We start from the raw sequence: 12,707 nt of genomic DNA, 5'->3' as shown, positions 1-12,707 counted from the left end.
CTTTAAAAATGCAAGCCTGATGTTTGTACAATAACTTATCTTTATTTCGAAAAAAAAGGAAGAAACAAGTAAGTCTGGTGAATTTGGTAAAGCTGAGGCGGGACGATTGGGTAATATGAATACTAATGCTGAAAAGTAGCACTCTAGAATAAATTTCTAAAAAGAGTTACAACTGCTGTAAAGGAATTCAGAACCAGGAGACTGGGGGTATTATCTAACTTTTATCTCATACTTGTATGTTGCTTGGAAGGGATGAAGCTAACCTCACTAGAGACGTACATGCATACCTGCCACGTGCTACTTGAGGGATATCTGTTTAATCTATGTACTTGCAATTTTCTGTAAAGATGATGCTTTGGAATCAAAAGAGTAGTATAACTATTGTGTTGGAAATAAATAGGACGTTGAGTAAACGATTAAACGATTCAGTATATACTTAAAGTAAATGCTATTACTCCAACAAATACAAGCTCGTATGGCGCAGTGGTAGCGCAGCAGATTGCAAATCTGTTGGTCCTTAGTTCAATCCTGAGTGCGAGCTTATTTTTTGAATCTATAATAGTCTATAGACATCTTTCATTGGGGTATCTTTGCCTTTGTTTTTTTTATAGTACATTGCTCGTACTTCAAGAGCCTACTGAGTGGTTCACAAACGGAGACTACAGTAGTAATACCGATCTAGCATACACCAAAATAGAGGGAATGCCGTATACTGCTATAAGACAAAGAAACGCGTCCCTAAAAAGAATTGCCGGAAAGGTAACACGCGTACCACAAAAATAGGGACTGACGCGTATTCTTCGCGTTTTTTTTTTTTTGCGACTGTAAACAAAAAGGGCCTTCTGCGTGAAAACAAGACGCTCTATTCCAGAATTCAGGACGTGGTTGTTCCTGGCTGCCCTTGGGATCTCACAATTGGCAATTGGCAATTCGCAACTTACTTTGAGTATTTACCGTTTTCGAATATTGCCTGTTTTTTCTTGTAGGGTTAAGTTTATTTACTTTCTTCATGAATACAACCTACATATATATATAACTACGCTTTTCCTTTCCTATTAAGTAAGCTTCTGTTTTGTGTTAGAAAGCAAAAAAGTATAACATACAATTATAAATATCAACGTACCATTTCGTGTGTTAAACAGTTACCATTCTGCATATTTTTTTCCCTTTCTCACTTCTTTAAAAAATGAATTGCATTCCCAGTCCAATCACAGAAAGAAAAATCCAAGTTAACGATGAGAATCATACAGGCAAGGAAAATGTTCCTCAGACAGTCTCAAGAGAAAGTTCAATAAACCTGACACCAAATTCTACAAATGAAAAGAAAATTCTATCCGAGGTGAACAGCAATAAAATCGATGCTTTACAACTTCCTCAAAGTAAGATACGAAGAAATTCTACTCATATCGAAAAAACTAGGAAAAGACAGTTTTCAGATGATTCCACAGATTTGAAGACTGTAAAAAAACCAAAACTCGATCACTGGAAAAATCTAGATTCATCAGAGGTAAATGATCCATTCATGGTAGCAGAATATACAGATTCTATATTTTCTCACCTTTACGAAAAAGAAACTCTTATGCTTCCGACGCATAACTACTTAATGGATACTGAGTCTCCATACCATTTGAAGAGTTCCATGAGGGCTTTATTAATCGATTGGCTAATTGAGGTCCATGAAAAATTTCAATGCTTACCTGAAACATTGTTTCTGGCAATTAACCTATTGGATCGTTTTCTATCTCAAAACGTTGTTAAACTGAACAAGTTACAATTATTGTGCATCACTTGTTTATTTATTGCCTGCAAATTTGAGGAAGTTAAACTACCAAAACTGGCAAACTTCGCATACATTACTGACGGTGCCGCCACCGTTGAAGATATCAAAAAGGCTGAAGTATTTACCTTGACTTCATTAGCTTACAATATATCTCTACCAAATCCTTTGAATTTCATAAGAAGAATTTCGAAGGCCGATAGTTATGACATTGAGACAAGAAACATGGCCAAATTCATCATGGAATATTCCATATGCTGCAATAAATTCATTCATTTGAAACCATCATACTTAGCCGCCATGTCAATGTATATCGCTAAGAAAATTAAAGACGAATCCTCCCAATGGGATCAAACTTTCATCCATTACAGCGGTGGTGTCGATGCTGAATCAGATTCAGCATTCAAACATTTTGTCAATGAATTAATCGGGGATATCGCCGTACCCGAAACGAATCTAGACTCTCTAAGACTCAAATTCAAAAAACCAAAACACGGCATGGTTTATTTCAAAGTTTTTGATTGGTGTAAACAAAAGACATTAAAACATTAATTAAGTTCGAAATTATCCAAACTACCTCCTGCATCTCACGTAACATCGATAGACATTTATTTAATTTATGTATTCAAAAAATCAATATATAACGCATACAATAATAAAAACGAATACTTGATTAATTATTACAGCTCATAAAACTGACACTGCATGGTAGTATATATGAAATTACGGTTATATGTGAATACGTGAATGCCTAGGTTTCTATAAGATAGATGGAATGAGAATGAAAGTAAGAATAAGAAAAGGAAAAGGAGAGTGTGTTTCTGTATAGGTTTCGTCTTCACTCATGCAAAGTCATTATATCATAACCATTCTTCCTTACTTTCAAAGCCCATTCAATAGATATTATGGATGCTTTCAAAAATCTTCTCGATTGATATTTTTTCAAGAACTCGTCGTGAATGGTAGGCCCTACAAGATAATCCATCAACAATTGGCAAACTGGATACAGTTTTTCTTTTGTATAACCACCACTATAGTGAATCAAGTTGCCATCCCAGATGCCCTTACCCAACATTTTCCTAGAAAGAAACATTGCTGCCGAGGCGCATAAAGACGGTAATATTCCAATGAACTTGAAATCTACTAGAGAAATTTCCATCAAGAATTTGGCTAGTGTTCTTGATTGAATATCATAGTCATCCGCTTTCGATATTCTCCTTAAGAAATTCATCGGATTAGCGAAGCTAATTTGGAAGTTTAGTTTTTCTAATATAAACTTTTCACCTTCTTTGATCTCGTCCACAGAGCAGGCCCCATCTGTTTCATATGCAAAATGCTTTATACTTGGAGAGTAAATTTCCTCATATTTAGAGGCAATGAACAAACATGATGTCCCCACTAACTGTAATTTATTCAGTTGAACTATCTCTTCACAAAGAAACCTATCCATTATATTTATGGCCAGATATAATGTTTCCGGAAGAAGACCGAACTTATTATGGATCTTGACTATCCAGTTCACTAGAATATCTCTGTTCTGTTTGATGTTCCTATGTTTGAAAAGATTTGGCTTATTTGGCAACGTAAGTATTTCCAAGTGATGCAAATATTCAAAAATATCATCAACTTCTTCGCTTACCATCAGCGGATCACCATAATCTTCTTCATCTAAATCATCCCACTCGTATTCCTCGAGAATATCTTCTTCTGTAGTAAGCTCATACAATTTAAACTTCTTTTGTTGATTTTGCTCAACCAGAGTCGATGTTGGCCGTTTTTTTTTCGAATCTTCAAAATTCCTTTTTATGATCTTATTCTGCCATTCCATTTGGGTAGAAATTGATTTATTTTCAGAGTATTCCAATATATTAGAGCTTAGTGCAGTTGATTCTACACGAATTGACTCATCGTTAGGATGTTGTTGCTGTTGTTGATCGGAATATCCATATTCGGGAATATTTTCTTTATTCTTTAAAAAACCTTGTTTCCTTTCCTGTACGGTATCACTAAAAGAAGAGTTAAAATCGTTGTGCTTCAAAACTTCTTCCTTCAAAGGTAAGAAAGAGCTTAGTTTTGAAAAGCTCTTTACTCCGATTTTTTTATTCATAGAGATCTCTTGCAGAATATTTACATTGTTTGTGACATTACCTAGAATGGTTCTTGGAACAGTTCTCTTTTGCACGATACGCTGAGTATCATTTATACTGTTCTCATCATTTGCATTAATAGTCCGGCTATTCTCCACTAAAAGGGATGTTGACATTATAAGAAGATTGAAGCTTCCTTTGATGTTTGATAAAACGGATGAAAATATTTTGGCTCTATTGTTGCTTTCCGAGACCCTCTATTGTATTACTCTTTTACAATTTTTGTAGCTCCAGAAACCGATCACTGTAATGTTTTTCGAGAAGAAATATACTAAGGACCACAAGTAAAAATGACACTTGAAAAAATCACTGACACTAAAATTGAAACTTGCTCAAACTCTTTCCCGAAAAAAAGACACAATACAATTTCAAACTTTCCTTTCTAGATTGTTCTAACTACCTTCTTTCAAGCAAATACGTCGAATATTTGCTTATTTAATATATATAGCTACAAAGAATCCACAATAAGAATGAAAAGCCCGTTTCTGCAAAGGAAGACGAATAAGGAAATCACAAACAAACGAACATGGTAGTCCGTATGCGGGATGCGAATAGAAGTGATGCACTTTGAATGATTCGCACCCAACCTTGCAGGCCTTCTTGCTGGATGCTGCTGCATGCATATTGCAAACGATAAGTTAGCACAACAAATTTGACGTTACCTTTGACGTGAGTTTTATGGTGCTTGTGCATTTTGTGTCGCCGTCTTGGGTTGTTTACGTATTTCCACTTCGGGCGGTATAAACAAAAACACATCGCCCGTTTAAGCCGAGGGTCCCTATGGGAAGAGTCAGTTAGAGGGTGAACGAGCGTTGAACTACGTTTTTATTAGAAAAAAGTTGTTGGAAGCGTGCCCTTTACGTTAAACCTTGTTTTGCGCATGCTCCAAGGATGACACCGGTTGTGCATACTCTCGTTCGGGAAGTGCCTTTGCTTTTGCTTTTGCTCCCCTGGTGCCTTGGAGAGGATGGAAAAAAGGAGTATAGATACTTCATTAATCGGACGGATATCGAGCGTAACGTAATCATACAGGCAATGGAGGCTTTTCCTATTGGAGCTTTTTAGCAAAAACCCAAAGAAAAAATCCATGACAAATTGAAAGAAGTTGCTCTTTTTCCCAGCAACGCCGCATAATGGTCCCACTAACAACGCAACCTAATCAGTGCTCTAAATGTTCATATAGACAATGCTATTCGATTTTGACGACGTATCTTTGCGACATACCACTTTTAGGTTCTTGTTATTGCAGTTTTGTACCTTCTTTTGAATAAACTCCTTGGCATCTTAAACGCTCGACGTTGGTTACCTTTCTCTCTCTCTCTCTCTCTCTCTCTCTCTCTCTCTCTCTCTCTCTCTCTCTCTCTGAGTAAAGAGTAGGATCAAACCAATTGAAACTCGAAACGACTGACAATGACCTTAATAAGGGATGAGGCGTGTTCAGTAAAAGACAAAAACCAGATTTCGTCGATACAGCCGGGAAGGGCTAGAGGGGGAGGGGTCGCTAGAGTTTTTATCATGAAGCGGTAAACCTCCGAAGAGCGTGCGTATATGTAGTTGGCAAAGCAGCAATAGCAATTCCAATTTTAGCCATTCACAACTTGTGTAGAGATAGGGGATCTCGGACATTATATATGAAGCAAAGATAACAGTAGTGAAAACTATTACTCTATATGTGTTGTTTTTCATGTAGACACAGATATCCAAATTTGGTTATTAGTGAAGATCAGGTTAAACATCTATCAATGGACCAGAAAACTAGCATATAAAGAGATGAATTATACCCGGTAACGTATTATCATTATTCTGAATCATGCCTGGACCATTGGATTTCATATAACCAAACAACGTGTGTTTATAGCCCTATATAAATTTTTAAAAGAAAAGACTACCTGCTCTTAATTATCAGTACTTACTAAATTACTAATTATTAACGATTTCCAACTTTAAAGCTGCAATGAAGGCAAAATAACAAAGGATGTACAATGCTGTCTACAGATCGCATATTTAACAATGTGCATATATAAACATTTCATCGGTCTCCCACCATCATATAAACTGGCGTTCCAGTACTACTGCTCTCCGTTGATTAAGCGTAAAAAGTAACGCTCATTGGATAGAAGAAAGAATATTGCAATAGCATAATAGTTTGGCTTACGCCCAAAAAATCTAACGACTAAAACGGGTAGAATGAAACCATATACAAACCGTAAAAATATGAAAGAATAAAAGGCCGCCATATATTGTCTGTCTTTGCACGTAGCAAACCGACTTTCCAGATGTTATAAAAATACTAGGCTCGGGTTCTTGTCATTCTTTCTTAGAGTTATTGAAAAAACCAACTCGATAGGTTTTGAATATATATACGTGGCTGCCCTTTACATTGCCGAAATAAGATCATCGACGGCTGGGTGATGGGCTCACATTGCTGACGTACTATACGAAGAAGTTTGCGTAGACGCAAAAGACAGCATTGTCGGATTCAAAGTAAACTAGTGCTTACAAAATATAATAACCATTTAAATTGTATGATGATCTTTGGGATTCCATTGTTTCTTAATGTTATAATATTACGTATATAGATTATACTAGAGATTCTCCTCATGGATTTAGGAATCCACAGAAAGAAATCTGCAATTGTGCATAATATTATAAATGATTCTGTTCCTCTTTTTATATGTTGTCATTCATTGATCCTATTACAATATCAATCCTTGCGCTTCAGCTTCCATTAATTTCGACGACACTTTGAATCTTAACTTACTGGTCTTGTAATTTATGTCATCTTTTAACACCTTATATAATAGTAGTAGATGAACGATAGTAGAATCTTGTTCCAACAGTTCCAACAACAGGCACGAAAAGGGGAAATAACAAGTATTCTGAATCCGGTACTAATTCAACGCTTGGATAAATCAGTCTAAATCGTCAGACGTTTCTGAAGAACTCATCCTTGTTAGCTCAGTTGGTAGAGCGTTCGGCTTTTAAGCAATTTGCTTAGGCAAGGATACCGAAATGTCAGGGGTTCGAGCCCCCTATGAGGAGTTCTTTCTTTTTGGCTTTTTGGCGGCAGCGATGGAAATCAGAACAAATATTTAGGAATAGATAAAACCAAACATACCAGCTTTTTTGTTACGCCCAGTTAAATGGTGGGAAGATAAATCCTAGATTCTGATTCTTCTTAGGATATAAGGGTTAAAAGGTGAACAAACCCTTCTAATATTTTAGTTTTACATGATTAAGAAAAGTCAAAAATATATATATATATATTAGTGAAGGGTGAGTCGGTACACGCCAATTAATGGATCAAAACATACCTTGGCCCAGGCTAGTGTACTTACACGATTACACATAACTCACAACTACACTTTTAAGAGCACTAAAAAAATGGAATTGGAGCTCGTGCAATAAAAGCTGACATGAGAAAAAAATATGATACCCGCGGGGTTTGAACCCGCGCCTCCGGAGAGATCAGGACCTCGACCTGACGCCTTAGACCACTCGGCCAGAGTACCAAATCAATTGTTAGATGTTCTCAGAGAAGAAAACAAAATACAAAGAAGAAAGAGAAAAGTACTCCGATTTGGTATTCGAAATTAACTCTTTCTAGTCAATGGGCGCGCGGTTTCGCAGAAACTTTTTACTTTGGTTCAAGGCCCATAACCGAGCCAAAGGTGTAAACAAACGTACTGAGTAACTGATCAGTAGCAATATTTCAGTCCCGGTATGTAGAAAAATACTTCTCGGTCACCATGGAAATTACAAGGCTAAATTGGTCCAAAATTTTAATCTCTGTGTAGTAATCTTGCCACTTCACTTTGATTTCAATTCTTATAAGCGATCAGTTATGACCAAGAGAAAGAAGTCTGCGCCGCATACTTTCCGATTTTCGCCTCCTCTTAGCATTGCGTTAGAGCCAAGTCTCTGTAGGCACGCAACCTTACTAAGGGGCTCCTGCGTACAATGCGCTGTATTCATTAGAAAAAAAAGAACAATAACATTGGCTTCCTTGACTGAAAAATAGACCACGCAACTGTGCGATAGCTGTCACACGTCCTATGTTGCAACATCTTTGCGATATGTAAATATATCACTATACACGGTAGGGAAGACAAACGCTATTTCTTATATAAGAACAAACGTTGATAAATTTTAAAGCAGAAATAAAAGGGTAAAAGTTATTTATAAGAACAACTGTTGTGACTACCATATTCCAGATTTGAATTGCAAAGTTATAGAAATGGCATTCGGTCAACTGTACGGCTTTTTCGTTTTCACTTTATCGTGGTTTCTTTCCAAGACTGCCGAGGCAGCCTCATCCAAGGAAAGCTTCTCCTTTATTTCGCTAAACAAAGAGACTAATTTGAACATTTTCAGCTCTGTCTCTTCAACAGCGGATGTGATATCAACTGTTGATAGTGCTATTGCCATCTTCGAGTTCGAAGACTACCCATTAATGGATAAGGTGATATTCGACGAAAGTATTCAAGAGTACCCATTTTTCGATAGGTTTTTTTCTAATGAGGTCGCTTTAGTCGTCGCTGATGAATTGCCTATGAACATTCCTCAAACCTTATCTACTATTTTAGAGCAGTTTACAGTGAATGATTTAGCTCAAAGTGCTTCCGATTTATTGTATGACCACTTCTTAGAAGACAAAAGCATTGTGTTGTTCAAATTTCCTTCAAGCGATTACGATTTGTACAAATTGGACGAATTCATCGAATCTTGCTTATTGTTTTTGGAAGACAAATCTAGTGACGATCTGACTGTCGTTATCAATTCGGTTGGTACCATTGACACTGATGACTATAACTTTGCTGCCAAAGACATCTTGAGCCACGATGACAACAACGAAGCTCAAGATGGCGACAGTGATATTTTAAGCTCTATTTGGACCGAGGGACTTCTTATGTGCCTAATTGTTTCTGCATTGTTGGTGTTTATTTTGATCATTGCGCTCTCTTGGATATCTAATTTAGATATTACCTATGGTGCTCTGGAAAAATCTTCAAACCCAATAAAGAAAAATAATTAATCGTTATATATACTCATATATTTGAAATAAACATATGTAAAGATCGGTTTATATATACATATATCCCTATCTGCCATAACATTAAAAGCTACTTTTTTTTACTATTTGACCTTTACTCTAAACTCTAATATATGCCCTACGTAACGCAGAAATTCTCATACCATCAATCTTCTTTTTTGTTGCTTTCAACCTTATAATCGCCAGTATCTTCACAGAAGGCTACAACGATGTAAACGATGAGAACGACATTGGCCATTGCAGCAGCTAAACCTCCACTGACTAGGGTGTTTGGTGTGTACTGTTGAATAATGAAAAACGTAAGTACAGGTAGTACAACCATTGCCACGGTAAACAGCATAAGTTTATTGATTACAGTACGAGGTACATCGACGGCCATTATTTATTCTTGTTTAGGGTTTTAGAGATTTTACTTCTTATTGTTTGTCGGAATCTACTCTTTCCTAGCCTTGTGTTTTATAATGGATACCCTTTGCTCTGAAAAAAGAAATATTTTTATTATACAGATTTATAAAAACATCTGAAATAAAAAAAAATAAAGAACCAAAATAAAAAAAAGAACAACGTTGCATTTACTGGCCAGCAGAACTTGCATTAACAGAAAACATGGTCCAGCAACTGAGTCTATTTGGATCTATTAATGATGATGGCTATGATTTATTAATATCAACGCTAACAACAATATCAGGTAATCCACCACTTTTATATAACAGTTTATGCACTATTTGGAAACCAAATCCGTCTTACGACGTCGAAAATGTAAATTCCAGGAATCAGTTGGTTGAACCGAACAGAATAAAGCTTTCTAAAGAATTGCCCTTTGCTTACTTGATTGATGAAACAATGGCTGATAAGCCATTGAATTTTAAAATTTTAAAGTCCTTTACTAATGATGAAATTTCGCTGGACTATTCTATGACAAAGAACATTCTACACGACGAAGTTCCACAGACCAACAATAACAACAGTACTACCGTGGGCAAAAAGGACGGTGAAAATGTAAAAAGCGATGTAAAAGAAGGCGAAAACAAGGATGATGAAGCAGATGTAGACATGGACGCAACTTCCACCGTTTCCAACAAGTCATGTTCTTCTTGGTCATTACAGATTTCAGATATTCCAGCTGCAGGTAATAACAGAAGTGTATCGATGCAGACAATAGCTGAAACGATTATACTATCTTCGGCTGGTGAAAACTCATCAATAACTTCACTCATGAACGAATTAGGGTATGTATTTGAGTTCCAGTATCTCACAATTGGTGTAAAATTCTTTATGAAGCATGGTTTAATATTAGAATTACAAAAGATTTGGCAAATAGAAGAAAATGGGAATTCACAGATAACTAACGGAGGATTCTTAATAAAGGCTTATATTAACGTTAGTAGAGGTACTGATATTGACCGTATAAACTATACAGAGACTGTACTAATGAGTCTAAAAAAAGAACTACAAGGATACATCGACTTAAGTGTACCAGATAGACAATCGATGGACTCCAGGGTAGCACATGGAAATAATGTAATATGACGATAATTCTTCAACTTCTCCTAAAAATATCTTTGATACATTTAGATAAAAAAAAACAAAAATTTCGTAGTTAAACAGTAAAATTTTTTAATGTACAAGTATTCCTATCTCTAAGGGAACAATATGTAGTTATATGTCTGACGTTGTTATATCGAGGATTATAAAGGAGAAAAAGATATCAAGTTGTAACATGAAACCTAAAAGAGAACAGCTTATTTTTTGGAGTTAAGTTTACCCAATTTAGCCTTTTGCTTGGCAATTTGCTTCTTTTTCTTTTTCAAACTTTCAGTTTGTTCCTCCTTTTTGGAGTTGGAATATTTCATCTTTTTGTAGAGTTTCTTTTGTTTGTTACTCATCATAATCATCTTCAACTTCTTTTCTTCTTCTTCTTCGTCGACCTTTCTCTTCTTGTTCTTTGGCTTATTGGCACCCTTGCTGGCTTCAGGAGCTTCTGAATATTTGACACCTTGTGCTTCCAATTCCAACTCCTTTTGAGCTTGTAACTCTTCGTCTTCTTCTTCTTCTTCTTCACCTTCAACAACGACTTCTTGGTCTTCCTCTTCAACTTCAGCTTCACTCTCACTTTCGCTTTCTTCGCCTTCTTCCACAGGAGCAGTTGGATCATAACCGATAGCATCACCCCATGGACTCAAATGAGGTGGAAGTGTTTCACCTGGAAGATACTTGTTGGCAGGAACCAACTCACCCTTATTGATACAATCAAAGACCCATTGCGGCTGAATATATGTTCTACCAGCAACCTTATTTTTCAATACTGGTCTGTCAACAATTTGATGGGTAATCTTAGACATGTCAATATCTTTTTTGCCCTCAATTTGATCTAAAGCGGCTTCACTGATGACATTACCACCACATGATAGAATTAAAAATTCAAGAATATCGATTGGGACTTCTCTGCCRATATAGAAAACAAAATCGGAGTATAAAGCAGCAACTGGGGAATCATACTTCGTTGGTTGTATTAAAATGTCACCCTTATTCTTGTTATTGTCTTCGAATGTGTCTAGTTCTGTTTCCTCATTTTGTTCTTGTTCTTGTTCTTGCTCTTGTTCTTCTTTGCTTGTTTCTTCAAGTTTTGCTTTATCGGCATTTAAAGCAGACTTTAAGGTCGATGCATCCAAAGTTTCAACTTGTGCGTCTTCTTTAATTTCGGCTGGTTCATGTTGTAGCAAATTGTCTTCTTGTCTAGATTCGAGGATGTATGATGACAAACCACTTATAATTTTATCCTTTTCAAGATCCAATTTTGGTGGATAAATCAACCCACTATCGGTGTATAGTTTGTACAGAACGAAATGCAATAAAGTTGAATAAAATTCTAAGAAGGTCAACATAATTCTAAAGTCGACATCGCTTGGAATATTTTCTGGGAACTTGAATGGAACTAACCATCTAACTTCTTCACCTTTGATATTAGCTTGATAGTAGACACCCTTGATCGATACGAACACTTTACGAACCAAACGTTCTTTAGCGACATATGCCAACCATTGATTACAAAGTTTTTGAGCATCGCTGACAATATTCGATGAAACTTGATTCGTGGAGGGCAAATTAGAGAAAAGGAATAACATATTCAAAGCATCATCAATATCCCTCAGAGCGTCTGGGAAACTTGGGTAACGTTCCTTGATAATATGATCTAGAGTGTAGGTGTCTCTGTTTTCTTCTAATCTTTTAGCAGAAGAAACTTCACCTCTACCTAAGGCTCTTGTTAATTTCCTTGCAAAAGTTTTGTGCTCTCTAAATTTAGCCAAGACGGGCTCATGCATCAGGTATTGAATATCCTTAGCATAGTAGAAAGTTGTTGGAGCGGTGGAACCCTTGTTTGCCTTCTTTTTATTTCTTGGTTCTCTTGGGTAGATACCTTTGAAAATACATAATCTTCTGAAATCAGCAAGAGAAACTTGCAATTTTCTCACAGCTTGAGATCTGGTGATGAAGTTTCTAGCGTTACCTCTGGTGTTCTTCTTTTTGATTCTCATTGTATATATAGGATGTCACTAATACTCTGTTATTTATTATACTTCTAAACTATATTTTGAGAACACAAATACAACTTACAATAATCTTCACTAATAACCATCCGAAATTTTTCATCTTTTCTCATCTCATCTCATCGCAAAAAAATTTTCTTTTTTTTTCGAGCATAAATAGTCACTGCAGACGAGATGTCATC

General features: G+C 36.2%; 6 protein-coding genes and 3 non-coding genes across 9 annotated transcripts; 5 read left to right on the top strand and 4 right to left on the bottom strand.

Moving 5' to 3' along the window:
* The first annotated feature begins 469 nt into the window (after positions 1–469).
* Positions 470–541, top strand: DI49_2070. The gene has a single exon. It is a non-coding gene; the product is annotated as a tRNA-Cys (tRNA).
* Positions 542–1,186: 645 nt separating this feature from the next.
* On the top strand, positions 1,187–2,329 carry CLB6 (B-type cyclin CLB6; the record flags this gene model as incomplete). Its single annotated transcript, XM_018365219.1, has 1 exon — positions 1,187–2,329. One exon carries the CDS (start codon positions 1,187–1,189, stop codon positions 2,327–2,329), a length of 1,143 nt encoding a protein of 380 aa, XP_018222319.1.
* Positions 2,330–2,615: 286 nt separating this feature from the next.
* CLB1 (B-type cyclin CLB1) lies at positions 2,616–4,040 on the bottom strand (the record flags this gene model as incomplete). Its single annotated transcript, XM_018365218.1, has 1 exon — positions 2,616–4,040. The coding sequence occupies one exon, from the start codon at positions 4,038–4,040 to the stop codon at positions 2,616–2,618; it is 1,425 nt and encodes a 474-aa protein (XP_018222318.1).
* Positions 4,041–6,871: 2,831 nt separating this feature from the next.
* DI49_2067 lies at positions 6,872–6,966 on the top strand. The gene is made up of 2 exons: positions 6,872–6,909; positions 6,930–6,966. It is a non-coding gene; the product is annotated as a tRNA-Lys (tRNA).
* A 388-nt stretch (positions 6,967–7,354) lies between these two features.
* On the bottom strand, positions 7,355–7,436 carry DI49_2066. The gene has a single exon. It is a non-coding gene; the product is annotated as a tRNA-Leu (tRNA).
* Positions 7,437–8,161: 725 nt separating this feature from the next.
* On the top strand, positions 8,162–8,959 carry VOA1 (Voa1p; the record flags this gene model as incomplete). The annotated part of the gene is made up of 1 exon (XM_018365217.1): positions 8,162–8,959. One exon carries the CDS (start codon positions 8,162–8,164, stop codon positions 8,957–8,959), a length of 798 nt encoding a protein of 265 aa, XP_018222317.1.
* A 163-nt stretch (positions 8,960–9,122) lies between these two features.
* On the bottom strand, positions 9,123–9,356 carry VMA21 (Vma21p; the record flags this gene model as incomplete). The annotated part of the gene is made up of 1 exon (XM_018365216.1): positions 9,123–9,356. The coding sequence occupies one exon, from the start codon at positions 9,354–9,356 to the stop codon at positions 9,123–9,125; it is 234 nt and encodes a 77-aa protein (XP_018222316.1).
* Positions 9,357–9,583: 227 nt separating this feature from the next.
* SRB5 (Srb5p) lies at positions 9,584–10,507 on the top strand (the record flags this gene model as incomplete). Its single annotated transcript, XM_018365215.1, has 1 exon — positions 9,584–10,507. One exon carries the CDS (start codon positions 9,584–9,586, stop codon positions 10,505–10,507), a length of 924 nt encoding a protein of 307 aa, XP_018222315.1.
* A 212-nt stretch (positions 10,508–10,719) lies between these two features.
* Positions 10,720–12,513, bottom strand: NOP7 (mRNA-binding ribosome synthesis protein NOP7; the record flags this gene model as incomplete). The annotated part of the gene is made up of 1 exon (XM_018365214.1): positions 10,720–12,513. One exon carries the CDS (start codon positions 12,511–12,513, stop codon positions 10,720–10,722), a length of 1,794 nt encoding a protein of 597 aa, XP_018222314.1.
* Positions 12,514–12,707: the final 194 nt, after the last annotated feature.

This window comes from Saccharomyces eubayanus, chromosome VII (genome assembly GCF_001298625.1).
Source record: "Saccharomyces eubayanus strain FM1318 chromosome VII, whole genome shotgun sequence".
NCBI lineage: Eukaryota > Fungi > Ascomycota > Saccharomycetes > Saccharomycetales > Saccharomycetaceae > Saccharomyces > Saccharomyces eubayanus.
Note: the sequence above shows the minus strand (reverse complement) of the source record. Positions and strands in the feature narration are given on the sequence as shown.